We start from the raw sequence: 20,845 nt of genomic DNA, 5'->3' as shown, positions 1-20,845 counted from the left end.
ATGTTTCATGACTGCCTTGTTGCTATTTCAGTAATGCTTACTATAGATGCTATCCTTTCCCTCATAGTGATTTCCGAGGTTCCCTTGTCATGTTCTTACCCCGATCATTAGTTCCCACATCTCTAAATTCACATCATACTCAACAATAGAGTTAGTATATGTAATCATATATGAGTATAAATTTTGGTTTGGATCCCAAGACAAAGTTATTACTTTGTGAAATAATTATATGCTTTGAGAGGTCTTATTAATAATAAATAATTTTTATTTTAAATTAAAAAAATAATTTAAAAAAAAAGTAAAATATATCATACAACCCTCAAAAATAAAAATTTAAAATGTAAAAAAATATTTTACAGTTCTATAAAATAATTAGTTCCTTAATTATATTTTGTTTTGTAAAAAAGTTTGTTCTTTATATAGGTACAAAAAGACTTCTTTTTTGTCGCAATAAAATGTAATTAAATCAATTTCAAAAACTAATATTTTATTTAATAGATTGAAAAGAAATGCTTTTATTATAAATGAAATAAGTTTCCTTTTCAAAATATATGTTTCTATTCTAAAATGTTTCTTTTTCAAAATATATGTTTTATATTATAAAATGTTTTTAAAAATATACATCTATACTGACTTCAGATTTGACTTGCAAATAATGCTTAGTAGCAATGAAGCTTGAGAGCGTTTATGACCTGAATTCAAGTTGATATCCTTCACAATAAATAATTTCTTAAAAAAAAAAAATTTACTTTCAAATGGATTGATATCTTCTACTATTGCATTCAAACTTCCTTATGGATAACACCCTCCAACAAGTTCCAGGTTTGCTGTGTAATTGGTGTAATGAACGTCACAAATACATTCACATATTGAATTATAATGGTCTTCATTGGGTACAACAACACTTAAAACATTATATCATTCTAAACTTGAAGTAATGACAACCTAAAAATTATAATCAATATGCTTCCTGAAGATAGAGAAACTATGAATTGAAATCCTAGAAGGGTGAATAAATTCATGAGATATGAAGAATCTATAAAAGAAAAATAAATAAATAAATGAAGACACATTTTAATAATGGTTCATCAAATAGATTACATCCATTTTGAATTAGGAGAACTCTCTTTTTTTTATCAATAATATTGGATTTTATTGATAAAGCTTTCAAGAGTACATACAAGCCAAAAAACGTGGCTGAGAGATGTGAAGCATTACCAAAACAAAGACTACTAAACTGGTAAATTTGCCTCAGCAGACTGATCCATACAGACACAAAATTTGCCCAAGTTGTGAAAGACTCATCCCGAGGGCCACAAAACTTACAAGGATAAAAAACCATTACACTCCCTGCACTTGGCCAGCAAAACACTTTGAGCCACTAGGCTGGCTGAGAATGAAACCCTTTACAAAACCTTGAACAAAGATGACAAAAACACAAATGCCACTAAATTGGCAGCCTTCGGAACCTATACCATCACCTTGTATAGAGAAATCAAAAAATAGTAGACTAACACCAAACCAACATTGAGAGCAACACATTGGCCGAGAGGCCATAGGGCCTCAAACTAGGCTATTTGAACCAATTGGCCACTTCTCCCTTAGAGGAGACGTTCAGGCTCACAAGACCACTAGTTGCCATATCTCCACGACCACGAGCACTGGTACAGGCATCAACACGGACTCCAGCTCTACCCCCCACCGCAACCTCCTTTTGAGCAGCACCACTGGACTCTCCCATCTCCCTCCCTCCACCACTCCACTCTCCACCAACCTGGCCTGCGACTCGGAGTTGCCTTCTTATCAATGGACGAGCATCAGGACCATGAGGAGCTGTGGATCTCACAAGCATTGTTTTGTACTTCCTCCTACGCGCCATCATTGTCGCCCGGTTTTGCTCAAGTTCTTGCAAGAAGGAAAGCATAGCCCTTCGCCCTTTTTGAGCATCCACCAAATGCACCTCCTGAGGCAGAGAAGAAGTAAAGATTACCAGCGGTTGCTATTCACAATGACCGCTCCCAATCAGTCTCCAAGGCATTTGAAACATGTGTAGGCCTACCCCAACCTCCACCCTGTTGAGAATCTTTTCAAGCCCGACCACCCGCTTCAGCCCTAGACAAGCACGAGCTACCCTCAACACCTCATCTCATGAAGTACTGACCAAAAGGGCAAGACCCAAGAATAGAGACAAAATATCTAGGTTTGTCTTGGGACGTTCATAAGTGTTCAGAAACTCATCGTCGAGTATTTCGACCATTGCTTCCTAGAACTTCAACTGGTCAATCTTGAAAACATTTCGCACCCTGAAAATTGAAATGGGGCCATTGTACGCAGGGATTAGACATGAAGTCTCCAAAGGGAAATTAGCTTCCATGGTAGCACTAGGATAATTCAGCACTAGATGCACTCAAAAGCCAGAGCATGAGGTGCAAATGGTCCTCATCACAACCAATTTAAAGACAAGGCTGAGCCCTCACCAAAAGGCTGGCATTAGCGATCTGTCCTTGCCAAACGAAGTCATGAATGCCCCTTTGGACACTTCCATTATTGATTCAACCTTCCCCCCCTCTCCACATAGATTTGAAGTCACATTGCTTGCCGTAGACAATAATCGAATGAAGGCTGAAATCATGCCTCAAAGTGGTAAAAAATCCCCGGCCAACATGTGGGTACTAGAATGCTGACTCATCTAGAACCGTTGGGCAAAGATCTTCAAAAAGTTCAAATTTGCCCACAAGGGACCCATCCACCCCTACATTTGAAAGTTTATCTGCCATTGTGTTTGCCCCCCTCAGCAAATGCGTGACTTTGAATTCCTCAAGGATTCCAGCAAACACCGAATACACCTAATGTGCCTCTTGAGATACCATGTGTGCATAGATCGTTTGATGATGCCTTTGATAATCAGTTGCGAGTCTCCTTCTAGATGAAGTTTCCTTACTCCCAATCATTGGGCCATCTTGACCGTTCAAAAGCTGCCTTGCATTCATCTTTGTTATTTGTTCCATCAAGCAATCTCTTTGCTCCCATCGCAATGATGGACCCCTGAGCATCATGAGCCACATACCCACCCCTGGCCTGGCCTACGTTATGTCTGGACGCCCCATCGAAGTTTACCTTGATCCATCCCTCTGGCGATAGGTTTCAAGTGCATGCTAAACCCTTCCCAAGAAGTGGAACCCTTACCACCCAATAACAAGGCTAGGAGATCTCTCATTATATATATATATATATATATTTTTTTTTTAAAAATTAGACATAACAACTTCTACTCTCTCTAATTTGTAATTAAAAAAATCAACCATGAGATTTCTTTGATCCAATCAAATATAACATTTTGAAACTACTCAACCAGATTAGCCCTCTCAGGGCTTCCCACATAATACAAGTGTAATGTCCCCGTTTTTGGCAGGTCTACGCAGTTGATGGAGTTAGCTCATCATAGTGTTTCTTGTGAGCTGACAGGGTGTTTTGGGGGTCCTAGTTGTGGATTTACTATTTTTAGTAGGTCTTTTTTTGGCAGCGCAATGGGTGGGTGGCTTTGGCAGTTGGTCGTCACCTGCCGTAAATAAAGTTAATAATTGCTTGAGCTCTTATTTATTCATTAATTATTAAGTTGCATTATTATAATAATGTTTATATGATTATAATAATGATATTAAGTGATATTTCTAAAAAGTGTGTTGGAAAGTTTCTAGTGTTGAGTTCTTTTGGGAAACTTCCACAATTTATGAAGTGGAGTTTTTTAGGAAACTTTGGTCAACGAAGGATTATAAATGAGAGCTCATTTCATTGGGAAAAGCACACTTGAAAATATATTTTCTTTTTGTGCCTTTGTGGCTTTTTTCTGATTTTTGACTTGTGAGCCCTTCCTGAAGTATAAGGGTCTTGTCTGAGAAGTTCTTGGCAATTGTGCTGAAGTATACAATTGGCCAACATTCTCCTACTGTGTCTACTGTGGCTTGGAGATATCTGAGAGTGTTTAATTGCTGACTTGTGGAGGTTGCGTGACCTTGCTGGAAGGTTACATTGGTGTTCGAATTTGTTCTGGAAGTCTGCATGCTGGCAGCCGTGGTGAAGGAAGACTGTACGGCAGCAACATTGCATACTCCTCCTTGCGTTTTGCATTGAAACAACTGTGGGAGGCCACGTCACATTTGCTGGAGCCTAGGTTATATAAAGGCAGCCGTACTGAGGTGTAGAAGGAGTCACGTTACGCAGCAGCCCCTTGCATGTGCCCAGCAATCTGAACGCTTGAGGACGGCAAGGGTATTCATGACTTGTGGTTGGAATTGGCAGTAAAGGGAAGACGTTTTGGTGGCACAACTAGGCATATTTGACTGCAATTCAGGTGCCAATATTAATATATGTAATTCTGATCTGAGGTTTTTCTAATAAAATACAGAATTTCCTTACAATTACAATCTGATTTTACATCCTCATTTCAAAATTCTTGTAATTTCTATTACATAACAAACTTGGGAAATACTGAATAAATTAGAAAACATTTCAACATTGCCAAACTATTAATTCAGTAAAAGAATTTGGTGTTATATAGCCAGCAAAAAGTTTTTACAACAAGAATATTGATATCCTAATAAAAAACAGGAAATGCATTGGAAATATTTCTGTTGAGGGATGAAAATTTTATTATAAAGATAAAATCCTTTCAAATCTGAAAATAGAATACCCAATTTAGGCAGACAAAATTACAACTCGGATTTCCTAATTTCAGTACTTCTAAACATTTATTCATATTACTATTAAGATAGAGCCACATGCAACAAAATTTCCAGATACCATCATCTCTGATTTCTTTATTTGAGAAACTACAAAACATTTGTTCATATTAATGCGATCAGATTTCCACAATCCATCATAGTTAACTGAGTTTCTGGATTAGATTGTGTGAAGATTTTTTCATCAATGTTTCGAATCACACTACGTGATCCATCATCAGGATGAGAGAGCAGGAGGTGTAAAACAATGTAAGTTGAGGGATAGTTTTCAGATGCCATCATGTTTTATTATAGAAATGCTTCTATGGAAGTTTAATGGCGGGCCCTGAATCTTCTGTGCCAGAATTCTTCATTATGATCCTCTGCTTCCTGAAACAGACCCTTTCTCCTGCCAAAATTAACTTAATTAGCATCTTCAAATCTATAAACTACTTTTCTTATTAAAAAAAACTCATATTTAGTATTCATATGCTGGGACCACAACAAATCTTACTAGATCTACCATCGGAATAAAATTCGCAATAATTCTCCCAGCCGCATCTGTTAATAGTAGCATTCCAATTGCTGAAATAACACAGTATGAAGACATAAACAAGCTTGCTACCCATTCTTATTAATGCAATTTTGAGCAATGGGTGATATTTCTATATGGCTCATACGGTATATAATAGAAACTTTCTTGATTTTTTCAACAAAAATCCGCCTTTTATAATCATTTTGAACAAATCTGGTTATATTAAATAGAAACTTTCTTGAGATTTTTCTGTATAATTATTTTGGAGAAATTATTGAAAGTATATTAAATATATATGACATTAATTTATTCTATTCTTTAAAAGGAAATTAAACAAATTCTAAAATAACAGAAAAGTAACCAGAAATAATATTTTACGACTTGGGTTGACAATTTGCCTGCAAAGAAAGTAAAAACCAGGAGCAAAACCCCCACATATAAGCCTATCGATTTAATTAGCCTTCTGTTCAATTTGGATAGGCGCCTGGTTCCATCCTCTGTTTTCTGTCTTTTGATTGACTAAGGCTTCATCGGACAGGCCTGCCTTGGTGAAATAACTCCTTTTCGTGTTGCAGCTTGTGGCATATGAAAGCTTATTTTCTCTGATATCATCTCTATTAGGAGGTGTATGAACAGAAGCCTGCTCTGCACCAAACAAGTCATCCTGCTCATCAAGAAAGTCATAATTACTTACAAAGACAAAATAGAATTGCTGTTTACTGAGCTTAGAATTTCATTACTGGCAGTTACATTCGGTAGGTTTCTTTTTCTTGGTTGACTTAACTAGATGTTATCTCTACTCGTAGATGTTTCTTTTTGCGCTGTTGATTCTCCTTTCAGCAGTTAATTCTCCAACTTACACTTTTTCTTTCTTGTATGCCAAAGTGACTCTTACCAATTTTCTGTTATTAAAACATACTAGAATAATAGACAAACAGCCAGGGTGTGACCCAAATGCTTCTAATTCCTCATTCTTCCAACTTCCCACGTCTTTTAGTATTTTGTATGGATATGTAGGTGCATGTTGGTCTAAAAATAAAATACAACAAAATTATCAAAGCTTAAAAAAAGTATATATGTTGACCTAACTACTATTTTGGAAAACGATGCTGTATGCTAGATGATTTCTGTGTTTACCAGTCTTTTTCTTATGGAGGCATCATGATTATAGATTCTTGCAAGGGACTGTCTAACCCATATCTGTGGTGTAATGGCTATGCGGAATGGTGTTAAAAACCATAAATCCTAGTGTGGCGCAAAACACAGTATGTCATGTCCCCTTCTCAGCACTAGTATTTTTGGGCGCCAGTTTAATCTATCTTCACATCCGGATAGATTAACGACATTATCTAACAGGATGCCTACCAGTCACAATGGAAATTTAATTTAATTTACTTCAAAATTTTATTAAAGTGTTTGGAATTAAGTCATTTTAATGTTATAAAGCTATTTACTTTATAAATTGGCTTTAAGTGACTATAGGACGAAAATGAAGTTTTAATCCCACATTCCTTGCTCCTTGTGTTTTCCTTCACTTTGAGGTTATAAATGAGAGTTTGTTTTGGGATTGGAGACACACAAGAAGTTGATGAAACCAAGGTATTTCATATTCTGGTTACTTAAAAGCGACTGGTCTGAAAAAACTCAGAGGACGAAACCCCTCGAGTTATTTGTGAGAGGTTTGGACGTCACCCCAAGTCTCTTTCTGAGTATTGGTAGCATGTGCAGAAGTCGGCAAGATTGGATAAAGAGGCAATAAGGTAAGAAATGATTGTTCACAGTATCAGTCACAGGATTTTGTTATTTGAACTTAAGTGAAGCCTTAGACGTCTAGGAAATGAGAGCTTGTTAAGTGGAAATCTGAGCACGTGATTGTAGAGGAATTCGTGTTTGGTCTTCTAAATGCGTGGTCTGCATTCTATCATTTAGCATTTTGGTCGATAGGACTAAGAAGTCGGAATAACTACATTTTAGAATTGGCATCATAAGGAACTCACTTAGTGACACGTGAGCAAGGATTTTTGTGAGAAGTCCGCACCCTGAGACAAGGCATTATATCATCCAATGTGAAGGCCAATAAGTCTTAACCGGTGGCATGTTTGCACATTGAAGGGGAGGTGAGTCCAAGTTGAGAAAGCACACACAATTTGGAATTGCCGACAGTAATCTTAGACCAACGGCTGGTAGCATTTCATGCGGGTAAGACACAACACATTATCGGGTTTAACGCGTCAGATGTTATTCTTCCTTCTTCAGTGTATACAGGCCAGTAGTCAACACCCATGAACTAGTAGTGCAGATACCAGTGGTCTGTCTAGTTGGCACCAATCGGCTTTGCATAGGAGTCGGGCATTATAAACATACGGGGGTCTCAACCAGTGCAAACATCAGTGGTCTATATCAGCGGTTATATGGGTCTATTCACAACCCATTCTCCCTTTCATATTGAAACGTAGTTGACTGTTGCTTACAGCATACTTAGGGTCTTTTTACATATTGTTATGTATGCCATGTTCAGTACTACCAAGTTTGTAATCTTAGAATGATTGTTTGGGTTGGTTTCTCATGTTATTATACTCCAAAATTTAGCTTCAGTAAACATAGATTTATACTGGTGTAACTGTTCTGAGTTTTCTTCATAACAATTGTCATCAAATACTTCAAGTAGTTGGATTTTTAGTGCTCAGAATTTGGTAGAACCTACATACAGTGGTAATAGAACTGCTACAGGAGGTCTTAGAATCGTTTGACAAAATTACATCATATACATTCAATCATGTTGGGTAAAAATTACGTCTTAGAATATTACAGTGGTATCAGAGCCACAAGACCTGCCATCTTGTGGGAAACAATTAAATTTTTGCATAACATTAACATCCTAAAATATCAGCCTGGAATGAGTAGAAGACATTATAAATTCAGTCACCTACAACCGGAACAAGTAGACTCCTCAGTACATATTGACATTGAAAATAGTTTTTCTGTTGATGAGGAAATAACCTTGGAAACAGGTGAACAAGCTGATATTACTCAACAGGTTGAACCAGAAAACAATATTCAAATGGCACATAACGGAGATGAACAAGAGAGGGAAGTACAGGAAACTTTACGGGCTATCAGAGATGGGCAAAAGAACATTGCAAATGCTATTCAACAGTTAGTAGGTACTATGCAGCAGTTGCTCCTAGTCCACAAAAGGGCTCCTAGCCATCATAGTGGAGGTGGTAGTATAGTTGGGTCTCCCCGAGAAGTTAGAGCCCCCACACATAACACAGACAGACCTTTGATGCTGGTTTTTAATGCTGAAGAAGAAGTTGTACCACCTGCAGCCTCGAATTTGTTACCAGATAATGTTATGGCAACATTTGATGAGTGGGATTTGTTTTTGGATCAAGTTAAACAAAATTTGACTTTCGTTCAATATTTAAATCAGAAAAGAGAGGATGACAAGTAGCAACAGGATTGGAGACCGAGAGCACCTAACAGGGATTTAAAACATGTTATGAACAAACTTACTCTCCCCACCTTTGATGGCAGTGTTCAGACATCCGCTAGAGCTTGGATTCATAAGCTGGATACTTATTTGACACTTAAGCCCATGGCTGAAGTAGAAGCCATCAGATTTGTAACTATGCACCTAGAGGGAGCCGCATACTATTAGTGGCATCATGGATTAGTCACATAGAATCATGGTCTCATAACTTCATACGAGACTTTCAGCTCTAAGCTGATTACCTGCTTTGACAGGAAGGATGCTGAAGTTTATTACAGGGATTTAGCGCAGTTATGTCAGAGTGGATCATTAGATGAGTTCATTTATGAGTTTCAACATATAACAGCTATGGTGCCAGATATGTCAGAACAACGGAAAGTGATGCTATTCACAGAAAGTTTACAGGATAGATTTAGGGGTTTGGTTAAGGTCCTTAAACCAAACACTCTAGATGACGCGATCAAGATAACTCATGATTTGGATTCACCCTCATCGATATTACAACCTATGAAGAAACCTTACAGGGGATCTACATCGAACCAAGGAAATAAAAACCAACAGAAACCCACTCCTCCCAGGTTGGATTTTGAAACATGGAATGAACTGAGAAGGAAGAAATTGTGCTTTACTTGCAAGCCTTGGACCCTAGATCACAGGTGCCTTGGGAAAGGCAAGATACATTATGTTGAGGTTCTGTCCGAGGATGAAGAGGAACAACAGGAGGGTGAAGAGGTTGAGGACAGCGAGGAGGAAAAAGTTGAAGAGCAACCCCTAAAAGATGAGAAGAACCGTTACGGAACAACCTCCAGTTATAGCTACTCTTTCTAGTGATCTGGCATGTATTCCTTTTAAAGTGAGGGGTGTGGTTAAGGGGTAGCGCATTGTATGCCTTTTGGATATAGGAGCTTCACATAATTTCATCAGCACACGGATGGTATCTAGGATAGGTTTGCCGATAGTTGACATTCCCGAGTTTGAGGTGAAGGTAGCAGGCGGTGAAGTTTTGGGGTGTACAGGGAAGGTAGTTGGTCTTCAGATATAGTTTGATGATTATCTTTTGGAGACCGATTTCTACATTGTTGACTTGGATGGGTTGGATGCCATTCTGGGTAGGTAGTGGTTAAGGACTCTTTGCAGGTACACTTTTGACCACGAGACTATGCAGTTGGAGTTCTTGCAGGGTGATCGGTTAGTAGTCTTCAAAGCCATACCCGATAGTGGACCCAGATTAATTACAACTCACAAGATGGAGGCCATTTTGAGACATGATGATATAGAGTGGGCTACATAGTGTTTCATCTCCTCAAAGGAAACACAGGATCTAGGGCAGCGAATCATTATGACATTCAAACAGTTATAGATAAGCACAGGAGAGTGTGTGAGGATATACCTCCGGGAATCCCACTAGATAGAGGGTTTGAGCATATTATTGAGCTTGAGGAGGGAGCTAAACCCGTTATTGCTACCCCTTATCATCACCCCAGACACTACAAGGAAGAGATAGAGAAGACGATAAAGGAGCTTTTAGATATGGGGCATATCAGACCTAGCTCTAGCCCCTTTGCTTCTTCAGTGGTGTTGGTTAAGAAGAAGGATGGCACCCTTCGGATGTGTATAGACTACTGCGCACTGAACAAGAGGGCCATTAAGAACAGGTTTCCTATTCCCTGCATTGATGAGTTACTGGATGAGCTTCACGAGGCAATTTATTTCTCGAAGACAGACCTTCGATTAGGATACCATCAGATTCAAGTTCGTGAGAAGGACGTGCATAAGATAGTTTTTAGATGCCACTATGGACACTACGAGTTTTTGGTGATGCCATTTGGGCTCACTAACGCATCTGCCACTTTCCAATCATGCATGAACCATATTTTCAAGAAGCAGCTAAGGAAGAGTGTATTGGTTTTCTTTGATGACATTCTAGTTTTTAGCAAGACTTGGGAAGAACATTTGCAACATTTGGATGAGGTCCTTAGTCTAATGGAGGAGCACTTCTTATTTGCAAAAGAGTCTAAATGCGAATTTGGGCTAACCGAGATTCTCTATTTGGGGCATGTGATTGGTGTTGAGGGGGTTAAGGTGCATTAGAAGAAGATACATGCAATTCTAGATTGGCCGCCACCTAGAGATGTATCTGAGTTATGGGGTTTTCTTGGTCTTTGTTCCTATTATTGGCAGTTCGCCAAGGGTTTTTCACAAGGAGCAACACCCCTTACCGATTTGACACGGAAAGGGGCATTTAGTTGGACAGAGGATGCTGAGGTAGTGTTTGATAAACTGAAACAGGTGATGAGTTCATGTCTAGTGCTAGCCCTTCCTGATTTTTCTAGGCCCTTCATTTTACAGTTTGATGCTTTGGGAAGTGGAATAGGGGTAGTATTGATGCAGGACCGTCATCCCATTGCTTTTGAGAGCAAGAAACTTAGGGGCAACGAGTTGTTATATTCCACTTATGATAAGGAGATGTTGGCTATAATGCATGCCTTAGCCAAATTAGGCATTACTTGGTGGGAAGTAAATTTACAGTTAAGACGGATCATAACAGTTTGCATTACTTCTCGGAACAAAAGGAGTTGAATGAAAGGCAACAAAAATGGGTCAGCAAGATACAAACTTACGATTTTGACATTGAATATGTCAAAGGGAAAAATAATATAGTTGTTGATGCTCTTTCCCGACGACCCCTAGTGCTAGCATGTTACGCCATTTCAGAGATTTTAGTAGATTGGAGGTCCCAGTTATTAGTGGAGTATTCCTAAAATGCTCATGCCTGCCAGATTTTGGATAGTATACTTCAGGACGAGCTGTACAAGGTAATGAATGATGTTATATATTACAAAAACATAATCTACCTAGTACCTGAATCTAAATTGAAGGGGGACATTATGTGCACTGTAAATTGATGCAGCATCAGCAGGGCACCCAAGGTTTTTAAAAACCTACAGGTAGATCAGGGAGAAATTCTCTTGGAAGGGGCTTAAGGACGATGTATTGCAGCATGTCAGAGAGTGCCTGACTTGTCAGCAGAACAAGTCTGAACAGGGTTTTCTTGCAGGATTACTTCAACCTCTCCCTATTCCAGCCTAGAGGTGGGAGAGTATCTCCATGGATTTTATTACCAAGTTGTCAAGGGTCATAGGCAGGGATTGCATCTTTACAGTGGTGGACAAATTGACCAAGTATGCACACTTCTTCGCGATAGCCGTAGATTGGTCAGCCTCTCACGTAGCTGAGCTATTTTTTCGAGAGGTTTTTTGGCTTCATGGATTACCTAGGACTATTGTGGGTGATAGAGACAATAGGTTTCTCAGTAACTTTTGGCAGGAGATTTTTAGATTGACAGGTACAGAGTTGACTCCTAGCACTAGCTATCACCCATAGACGGATGGTCAGGCCGAAATAGTGAATAAGTGGGTGGAAGGGTACTTGAGGAACTACATTGTAGGGCAGAAGAGAGCATGGGTTAAGTGGTTGTATTTGGGGGAGTATTGTTATAACACCACCTACCATATGTCCATTCGAATGACTCCCTTCTGTGCCCTTTATGGTTATGAGGCCGTTTCTTTTATTGATTTGGCATTACAGGACAGCCAGGCACCTCTGGCCAAAGATTGGTTTATGGACCGACAGGATATCCTCCGAGCTCTCAGGGATAATATTCAGCAGGCACAAAATCAACAGAAGTTATACGCTGATCGATATTGCACTGAGCGGAGTTTTGAGGTGGGTGATAGAGTTTTTCTTCGTCTACAGCCATATAGACAGAGTTCCTTGAAGAAAAGTGGGTCAGAGAAACTTAAGCCCAGATTCTATGGACCTTATTATATGTCTAGGAGGGTAGGAGAGGTTGCGTATGAGCTAGATTTGCCGGGTGACAGCCGAATCCACAATGTTTTTCATGTTTCATGCCTCAAGAAGGCTGTGGGCCAGTAGATTGTACCCCCAGAGAGTTTGCCCCCACTTGATGAAGTGGGTAAGCTTATTTTGGTGTCGGAGGAAGTGATTGAAACACGAGAGAGAAGGCTGCATAATAGAACTGTCAAGGAATATTTAGTCCGATGGAAAGACTTACCATATGAAGAGGCCACTTGGGAAGGTGAGTCTATATTGCAGCATCCAGCATTGAGATTGTTTGAGGGCAAGCAATCTCAAGAAGGGAGGATTGTCATGTCCCCTTCTCAGCACTAGTATTTTTGGGCGCCAGTTTAATCTATCTCCACATCCGGATAGATTAACGACATTATCTAACAAGATGCCTACTAGTCACAATGGAAATTTAATTTAATTTACTTTAGAATTTTATTAAAGTGTGTGGAATTAAGTCATTTTAACGTTATAAAGCTATTTACTTTATAAATTGGCTTTAAGTGACTATAGGACGAAAATGAAGTTTTAATCCCACGTTCCTTGCTCCTTGTGTTTTCCCTCACTTCAAGGTTATAAATGAGAGTTTGTTTTGGGATTGGAGACACACAAGAAGTTGATGAAACCAAGGGATTTCATATTCTAGTTACTTAAAAGTGACTGGTCTGAAAAAACTCAGAGGACGAAACCCCTCGAGTTATTTGTGAGAGGTTTGGATGTCACCCCAAGTCTCTTTCTGAATATTGGTAGCATGGGCAGAAGTCGGCAAGATTGGATAAAGAGGCAGTAAGGTAAGAAATCATTGTTCACAGTATTAGTCGCAGGATTTTGTTATTTGAACTTAAGTGAAGCCTTAGATGTCCAGGAAATGAGAGCTTGTTAAGTGGAAATTTGAGCACGTGACTGTAGAGAAATTCGTGTTTGGTCTTCTAAATGTGTGGACTGCATACTATCATTCAGCGTTTTGGCCGACTGGACTAAGAAGTCAGAATAACTACATTTCAGAGTTGGCATCATAAGGAACTCACTTAGTGACACGTGAGCAAGGATTTTTGTGAGAAGTCCGCACCCTGAGACAGTGCATTATATCATCCAACGTGAAGGCCGATAAGTCTTAACTGACGGCATGTTTGCACATTGAAGGGGAGGTGAGTCCAAGTCGGGAAAGCACACACATGATTTGGAACTGCCAGCAGTAACCTTAGACCAGCGGCCGGTAGCATTTCATGTGGGTAAGACACAGCACATTATCGGGTTTAACGTGTCAGACGTTATTCTTCCTTCTTCAGCGGATATGGGCCAGTAGTCAACACCCCCGAACTAGCAGTGCAGATACCAGTGGTCTGTCGAGTTGGCACCAGTCGGCTTTGCATAGGAGTCGGGCATTATAAACATATGGGGTCCTCAGCCAGTGCAAACATCAGTGGTCTATATCAGTGGTTATACGGGTCTGTTCACAACCCATTCTCCCTTTCATATTGAAACATAGTTGACTGTTGCTTACAGCATATTTAGGGTCTTCTTTACATATTGTTATGTATGCCATGTTCAGTACTACCAAGTTTGTAATCTCAGAATGATTGTTTGGGTTGGTTTCTCATGTTATTGTACCCCAAAATTTAGCTTCAGTAAACATAGATTTATACTGGTGTAACTGTTCTGAGTTTTCTTCATAACAATTGTCATCAAATACTTCAAGTGGTTGGATTTTTAGTGCTCAGAATTTGGTAGAACCTACATACAGTGGTAATAGAACTGCTACAGGAGGTCTGAGAACCATTTGACAAAATTACATCATATACATTCAGTCACACGTTGGGTAAAAGTTACGTCTCAGAATATTACACAGTAGGAGTGAATCAGATAGTAGTAGATAAATGGGGTGGCATAATAATCTAGCAGAGTTTCTTAATATTCAGAGTGAGCCACATAATGTTTTCATTACTGCATGAAGTATTGGTAATCCTAATCACTGGGGACATTATTGTCAACTTTGTGAAAAGTTGGTTGGTAACATAGTCCACAATGTGATGAAGTTACTGGTTGGGACGTTTGAGCAGTGGCTTTCAATGAGCAGCTTGGATGAATGGCTTCAATTTGGTAGCATGGTAATTAATCCCTACCTGCCATCCCTTACCTTTCGTAGGTCAACTTACCTACATGATTGCATGGGATGGGTTCTCTCTCATGGCATTTATAGGGGTGAACCCTGGCCTTGCCCCTACTCTGTTTTATGTCCTTCAGTTGCATATCTATTCCCAGTGGTTCCTACTTACAGTAGGTGATCTTGCTTAGATAATTTGTGAGGATTTTTTTATGAAGACAAAGATACTGTGAAGTTTTTTAGATGGCCCCGACCATATGAATTGACATGTCAAATTGGATCATGTTCCATGTTGCAGTGTTGATAACAATGCAGATATCCAAATGCAAGAAAGACATTTTGACTACAAATGAAAGAAACAAATAAGATGGCTCTTTCTTTTGATTCAAACTTATGCAAGATATTTATGATACCCACAACAAACAATTTGAAGAAATAATTGAGGACTTTATTTTACATATAGTTGTAATGAATCGATTCTTGAAATGACATGAAAATGTGGAGTTCGTTGAAAACGTGTGTTATGTGCAGGCGGCCAAGAAAACTGCACAGCGAAGCAAGTCAATACTGAGCAACATTGAGAGATGGCAGAAGGTATGCTGCTACAACTTGATCTGGTGTGAATTGATTACACTATGACTAAAGTTAATTATGAACTGAAGTATCCTGACTATTCCAAGTTGCTGGTCTAGAATAAGTCACCAACCTTGTCTGAATATTGTGCAGGGAGTTGCACGCAATGATGGTGAGTCCATGTCACAATTCTCCACCAGAGGTTCAAGAGATGGATTTGTTCATAAACTTGCAGATTATTTTAGAACCTTTTTCATGTGTGCAAATTTTTACTTTGGAATTACAAAGTTTAAATGAGGGATTTGTTTATATTTATGTTTCCATTGGGGATATTTATTATTCTCTCAAGATATTTAGGCTCTACTTTAATGTGTATGAAGAAAACTGCTGGCTTGACTCTCATTTTTTCTGAAGTACTTCGTTATTGTAGATCAAGTTGTATTGTAAAGAAAAGAGTTGGCAAATTTTCTTCTGTATGACAATGTTTTCCTAGATAGCCATGCAAAATGACTGTAATAATCATTTTGCCTGTTTAATTTTGCATAGATGCTGTTTACAATACAATGCAGTTTTAATTTTTTCAGTATATTGTTATACATGCTTTACACTTGGCTATAAATGTCAGTCACCACAAGCTATTGGGAACTCAAAAACATAATGGAGGGTTTTACAAATTCAAGTATGATACTTGATGGATTGCGAACTGGTTGAAGGGCCTTCTCTTCATTTCTCCAAAATGTGTCTTGATTAGTGTCTAAAGACTGATACCTATGTTAATAAAGAAGATCAATGAGAATTGTTCAGATACACATACACAAATATTTGAGCAAACAAATTCTGAAGGTGAAAGCAAGATATAAAAGACAAATAATTTGTTTAGAACAATTATATGAAAGCAAGTAGCTTGCAATAATCACGAGTGACCATCATCTAGAAATGAAAATTTTTCTTTAGGACAATAAAAGTAGAAAATACAAGTTTGATAATGTAATGCTCCCAATTGGTGGTTGGGTTGGTCCGCATCAATACCTTAAATAAAATAAACCATAAAATAGTAATTGAATAATAAATATTAAATAAATTATTCTTATTTTGGGATGACTTTCCTAGCTGGTGTCCTACTTGCATTATAGATACATAATTAATTGTTTTACTTTATCTTGGAGGCTGTCTTGGATTAAATGATTTTAGGTTAGTTTTCTAATATTGCCCGACATTGAAGGATTGTTGTATTTATAGGGGTTGATGTGGCAAGGGAAGGCTTTGAAGTTCTATTTTGAGAAAAACATTACACAAATGCACTGACTACTGAGACAAAAACCTCAGTAATCTTCTCAGAAGTGATGCTATTAAATTATTAATCATTTATCTATATATGCATAGTTGTCTTGCTCAATAACTGCTTCATTTTCTATATCAATTCTCATGGAAAATATGAAGAAATAGTTTAAAACTATAATTCAATTTGAGAAAGGTCCAAAATCATCTTCTGAACAATTATATTAGATGAATTTTCTTTGTAATATTACTATATTTTTATATAAATACAGAAATGATTTTGGATGTCGCTGAGCATTTATTCATCTTTTGTCTACTGTTGCCTTTGTTCACTGATCAATCAATATGCCCATTGGCAGTGACCAGAAGTGTTAAAAACTACCTTAGTCTTTTTATGAAGAATTTAGCAACTAGCTGGTTTACAAGTACAGGCGTTTCATTACTTCTCATGATCTTACTCTTTATTTGATCATTCTTTGTTAAATTTACAGTTTTTGGAGTGCCAATTGAGATTGTTGTACAGAGACAGAATTCTTCAAGGCATATTCCTCAATTATTGATGAAATGTGGTGATTACATTGCGCAATCAGGTAAGTCTCTCTCAGTTCCTTAGATAGACTTAAGATTTAATCCATTTCATAAAATTTTTTCCGAAAAGCTAAAATGTGTAGAGGTCTGATTCGAGTAGAAATCACCAGGACTGAAGGCAGAGTACATATTCAGAACTGAAGGAGATATAAAGGTTGTTCAAGGTCTGATTTCTTTGTACAATGAAGGTAAATGCTCTAAATCACATGTTTTTCACTTGACATGACATTCTTTACACCAAGCAAAACAATTTAGACAAACTGTGAGCTTATATAAGTGAAGATAGCTAATAATATTTTGAAAATTTCATGATATTCATATTTTAAAAAATAATTGTTGCAGATGGGAATGCCTCATTGCCTGAGGGCACGAGTCCTATTGATGCAGCAGCTTTAGTTAAAATTTATCTTCTTAGTCTTCCTGAGCCAATTATTCCATTTGACCTATATGACGACATCAAAGCTGCTAGAGGGAACACAAGACAACTTGGAATAATATTGAAAAGACTTCCACACGTGAACCATTCAACCCTTGAATTTGTAACTGCTCTTCTTCTTCGGATCAGCGAAAAATCTGGCCTCAATAATGTAAGTTGTTCATTCTAGCTTGATTATTTAATCATAATGATCTATATGAAGTTTGATTATTGTGGTTTGAATAAGCTGCACCTTAGTGGTGAAGCTGATTATATTTATAAGCCAGCAGTGTAACAACAAATTTATGGCATGGGTGTGTTAATAACAAATCTTTTGTTGCAAATATACCAAAAATTTAATATGATGGGGTGCTGACAAAACTCAAAAATTATTAAACATGCAAATATAAAAATTCTCTTGAAAATTAACATACAAGTTTGTAGATGTTATATACATCTATACTTACATATACACATAAGCACATACTGTTGTGACCTTTTCACACCATTGCCCCATTGTAAATGGAACCCCGTCTTTTGCTTTGCAGTAGAGTTGTTAATTGCCTCAGTTTAGACGTGGCCTCTCCAGATGGATCTGAAGTAGAATTTAAGCAACTTTTCTGATCGATTAGGAGTCTAGTTTCAAGTCCAAATCATGAGCTAGAATGTCAAGCGAATTCAACAAGTTCAAGACCCAAGTTTTCAAGGAGACATTTGTGAGAATTTTGTAGATTGTTAGGTGCATCAATGTGGAAATCAATTCCAAGATAGTCATGGTCTCTGCCCTTGTACTTTCCAATCCCCAAACCAGAAGGGTGCACGTCAGGTCCAAATCCAAGTGGTGACTTGAGCTAAATTTGGGCATGGCTATAAGGAAGTTGAAACATTTCCAATCGGATTCAAATCATAATCAAGTGCGGTGAGAGATTATCCAATCCAAGGTCAGATGGATTTAGTGAAGGCATAAGGTGTGTGAAGTTGGGAGATATAAGATCAATGCAACACTTAGACAAATCAAGCAAATGATTTTTTGATCAAGATCAAGTTGGAGATGAGGATTGGTATTAGCAACATCTAAGCTTGAAGGGAGTTGAAGGGAAGGGAAAGTGGGATCTGGAGCTGAGAAGACTAAGTTTGAAACTTGATGAGCCCCATGGGTGGACAACCTCTGCTCAAGCATTGAGCTCAAGACTTTGGCAAACTCTGAAAATGCAAGGTGTGTGAGCCCAAGAAGTAAGCAATTTCTACTTCAGCCATTCAAGAAGCCCAACCCTATGATGAATTCTGCTCCAACTTGAGAGATCAAGCCTCACGACTAGGCATTTTACGCTCCATGTATGGAGCCCGTGGACCAAGCAATTCCCGCCCCAAGGTGAATTGCTCGAGCCCAACAAATGGGCTAAATCCAAAATTCGTATGAGCTGAAGTGCTGGGCCAAATCTAAAAATGTAGAAGCCCAACAAGGTGACAAAAGTCGAAACTCCTGAGCCCAAGAGACGAGCAATTTCCCCAAAAAACATCTGCACTTGAAATTTGTTGAAAAGGAGGTCTAATCAACTAGGCTAGGGGAAGTCAAATGAAAAGAAAATTAATTAAATTTAAATTGAATTTAGAAGGCCCCAATCAGGTTGGCCTACATGTGGTGAGGAAATTAATGATTTTAATTCTTTCTTTTTGATTTGGGCTAGCCCCCAAAAGCACATCCCTTGGCCTCAAATGTATATAAAGGTTGCGTGTTGAAATTCATTTTAACACCCAACACAATTTGATCAAGCAAAAAGCAGAGCATGGCAGTAGTAGCAGCCAGGAAATTTTATATTAGATGTTAATTTTGGAGAAGACATCAACAATCATTGAATGTTGACTTGGAAAAACACTAAAACTCAAGCAGCTTTAAAGTATTAAACTCATTTTTCAAGGAAAATTAGATCTAGAGAGTGTGAAATCGCACATCTGTTGGAAAATTGGAAATGTGCAAAGTGTTTTGATTTTGGTTTAAATTCATTTTCATGAATTTTATTCAAGTCTCTTTTTGTTTTGCTAGGTGAAATGGAGGATGGGAACACTTGAAAACATGATGACAACATCAAAGAAAGGTTCAAGAGAAAGGGGTCTTTCACTTCAAGAAATTAGACAAGGCGAGGATGGGGAAGGGCCGCAATGCCAAGGACAACATGGAAACTTCAAGCATCTGAAGAGCACACATGAAATACTAGGGCGGTTGAATCAGTATTTCAAAACTTTCAAACTTTTAAAAGCACGAAACCACATAAACAATTACTAGAATAAGCATCAAGACACAAACACTAGATTTCTTGTGGAAAACCCTCTTGGGTAAAAAACCACAGCATACAAAGCTTTTAGTTACAAAACATGGGCACCAACCCAATACAATAGTGAGCACCAACTCCAGATTGTGTACAAACTCAAATACAAGTTACAATCAGACTTTCCTGAAAATATAACATCCACCAACATAAAGGATATTTGCAACAATGCTTTAAATGCTCAAAAGACATTTATTTGTTTAAACCAACAATGAGAACTCATTGCTTCAACCAACTAGGCTAAACCCCTTGGACACAGCTTCACATATGCACAGCAAATATACTGTGTTCTGTCACTTCCAGATCCTTTATAGGCAACAACACCAAGTGCTTATCCCTTCGGGTAACAAGTTAAGGCATACGAGAATAGATAGTAATGGAAAGAAATGCAATGTAACCCAAGTATCAGAGAACTCACGAAGCCTTTTTTATTAATATTAGAAAATGTTTACAGCCATGTGTACCAGATTTACAATGCCAACACAATTCTTACTCCACAATGACGATGATGATAGGATACAGTACATAGCATATACAGTGCTGAAGGGGTGTGACTACCTAGTGTCACAACCAGTCCAAATTACCTATCCCTTCGGACACACTAACAAATATTAATGACCAGTTTTACCGACAGCAGTAATTGCTTATTAAAAAGCAGTAGGTGTGCAAACAAATAACATGTCTGAACTTCAAGCCCTCAGTGGAGGAGTTTATTTTTTATCAAAAAGTAATTAGAGCAATGAAACTTATAGTCAATGGAGATTCAGATCTTATAATCCAGTAAATCAGGAATGCCCAAAAGCCAAAGGAAATATGCACCTTCAACTGGCAAACAGTGAAAATGTTAATTCATGTTTGAATCATCCCGATGCAGTTCTAATGGCTTCAATTACAGTCCGAGAAGAGAAACTACAATCAGGCTAGTAGCACCCTAGCTAAAACAATGG

At 38.1% G+C, this 20,845-nt stretch overlaps 1 protein-coding gene across 4 annotated transcripts in view; it reads left to right on the top strand.

Moving 5' to 3' along the window:
- LOC149571762 (small G protein family protein / RhoGAP family protein) overlaps positions 1–20,845 on the top strand; it is a 79,472-nt gene that overhangs the window by 19,405 nt on the left and 39,222 nt on the right. For 3 of the 4 annotated variants that reach the window (XM_089813170.1, XM_089813168.1, XM_089813169.1), the window contains exons 4-8: positions 15,249–15,311; positions 15,444–15,492; positions 17,060–17,158; positions 17,267–17,344; positions 17,499–17,743. In XM_089813170.1, coding sequence (XP_089669296.1) covers positions 15,249–15,311; positions 15,444–15,492; positions 17,060–17,158; positions 17,267–17,344; positions 17,499–17,743 — 534 coding nt within the window. The remainder of the gene's footprint in view (positions 1–15,248; positions 15,312–15,443; positions 15,493–17,059; positions 17,159–17,266; positions 17,345–17,498; positions 17,744–20,845) is intronic. The other variant, XM_089813171.1, reaches the window with a different exon arrangement.

Source organism: Cupressus sempervirens, chromosome 2 (assembly GCF_028749045.1).
Source record: "Cupressus sempervirens isolate cs-2001-9-10 chromosome 2, ASM2874904v1, whole genome shotgun sequence".
NCBI classification, from domain to species: domain Eukaryota; kingdom Viridiplantae; phylum Streptophyta; class Pinopsida; order Cupressales; family Cupressaceae; genus Cupressus; species Cupressus sempervirens.
Note: the sequence above shows the minus strand (reverse complement) of the source record. Positions and strands in the feature narration are given on the sequence as shown.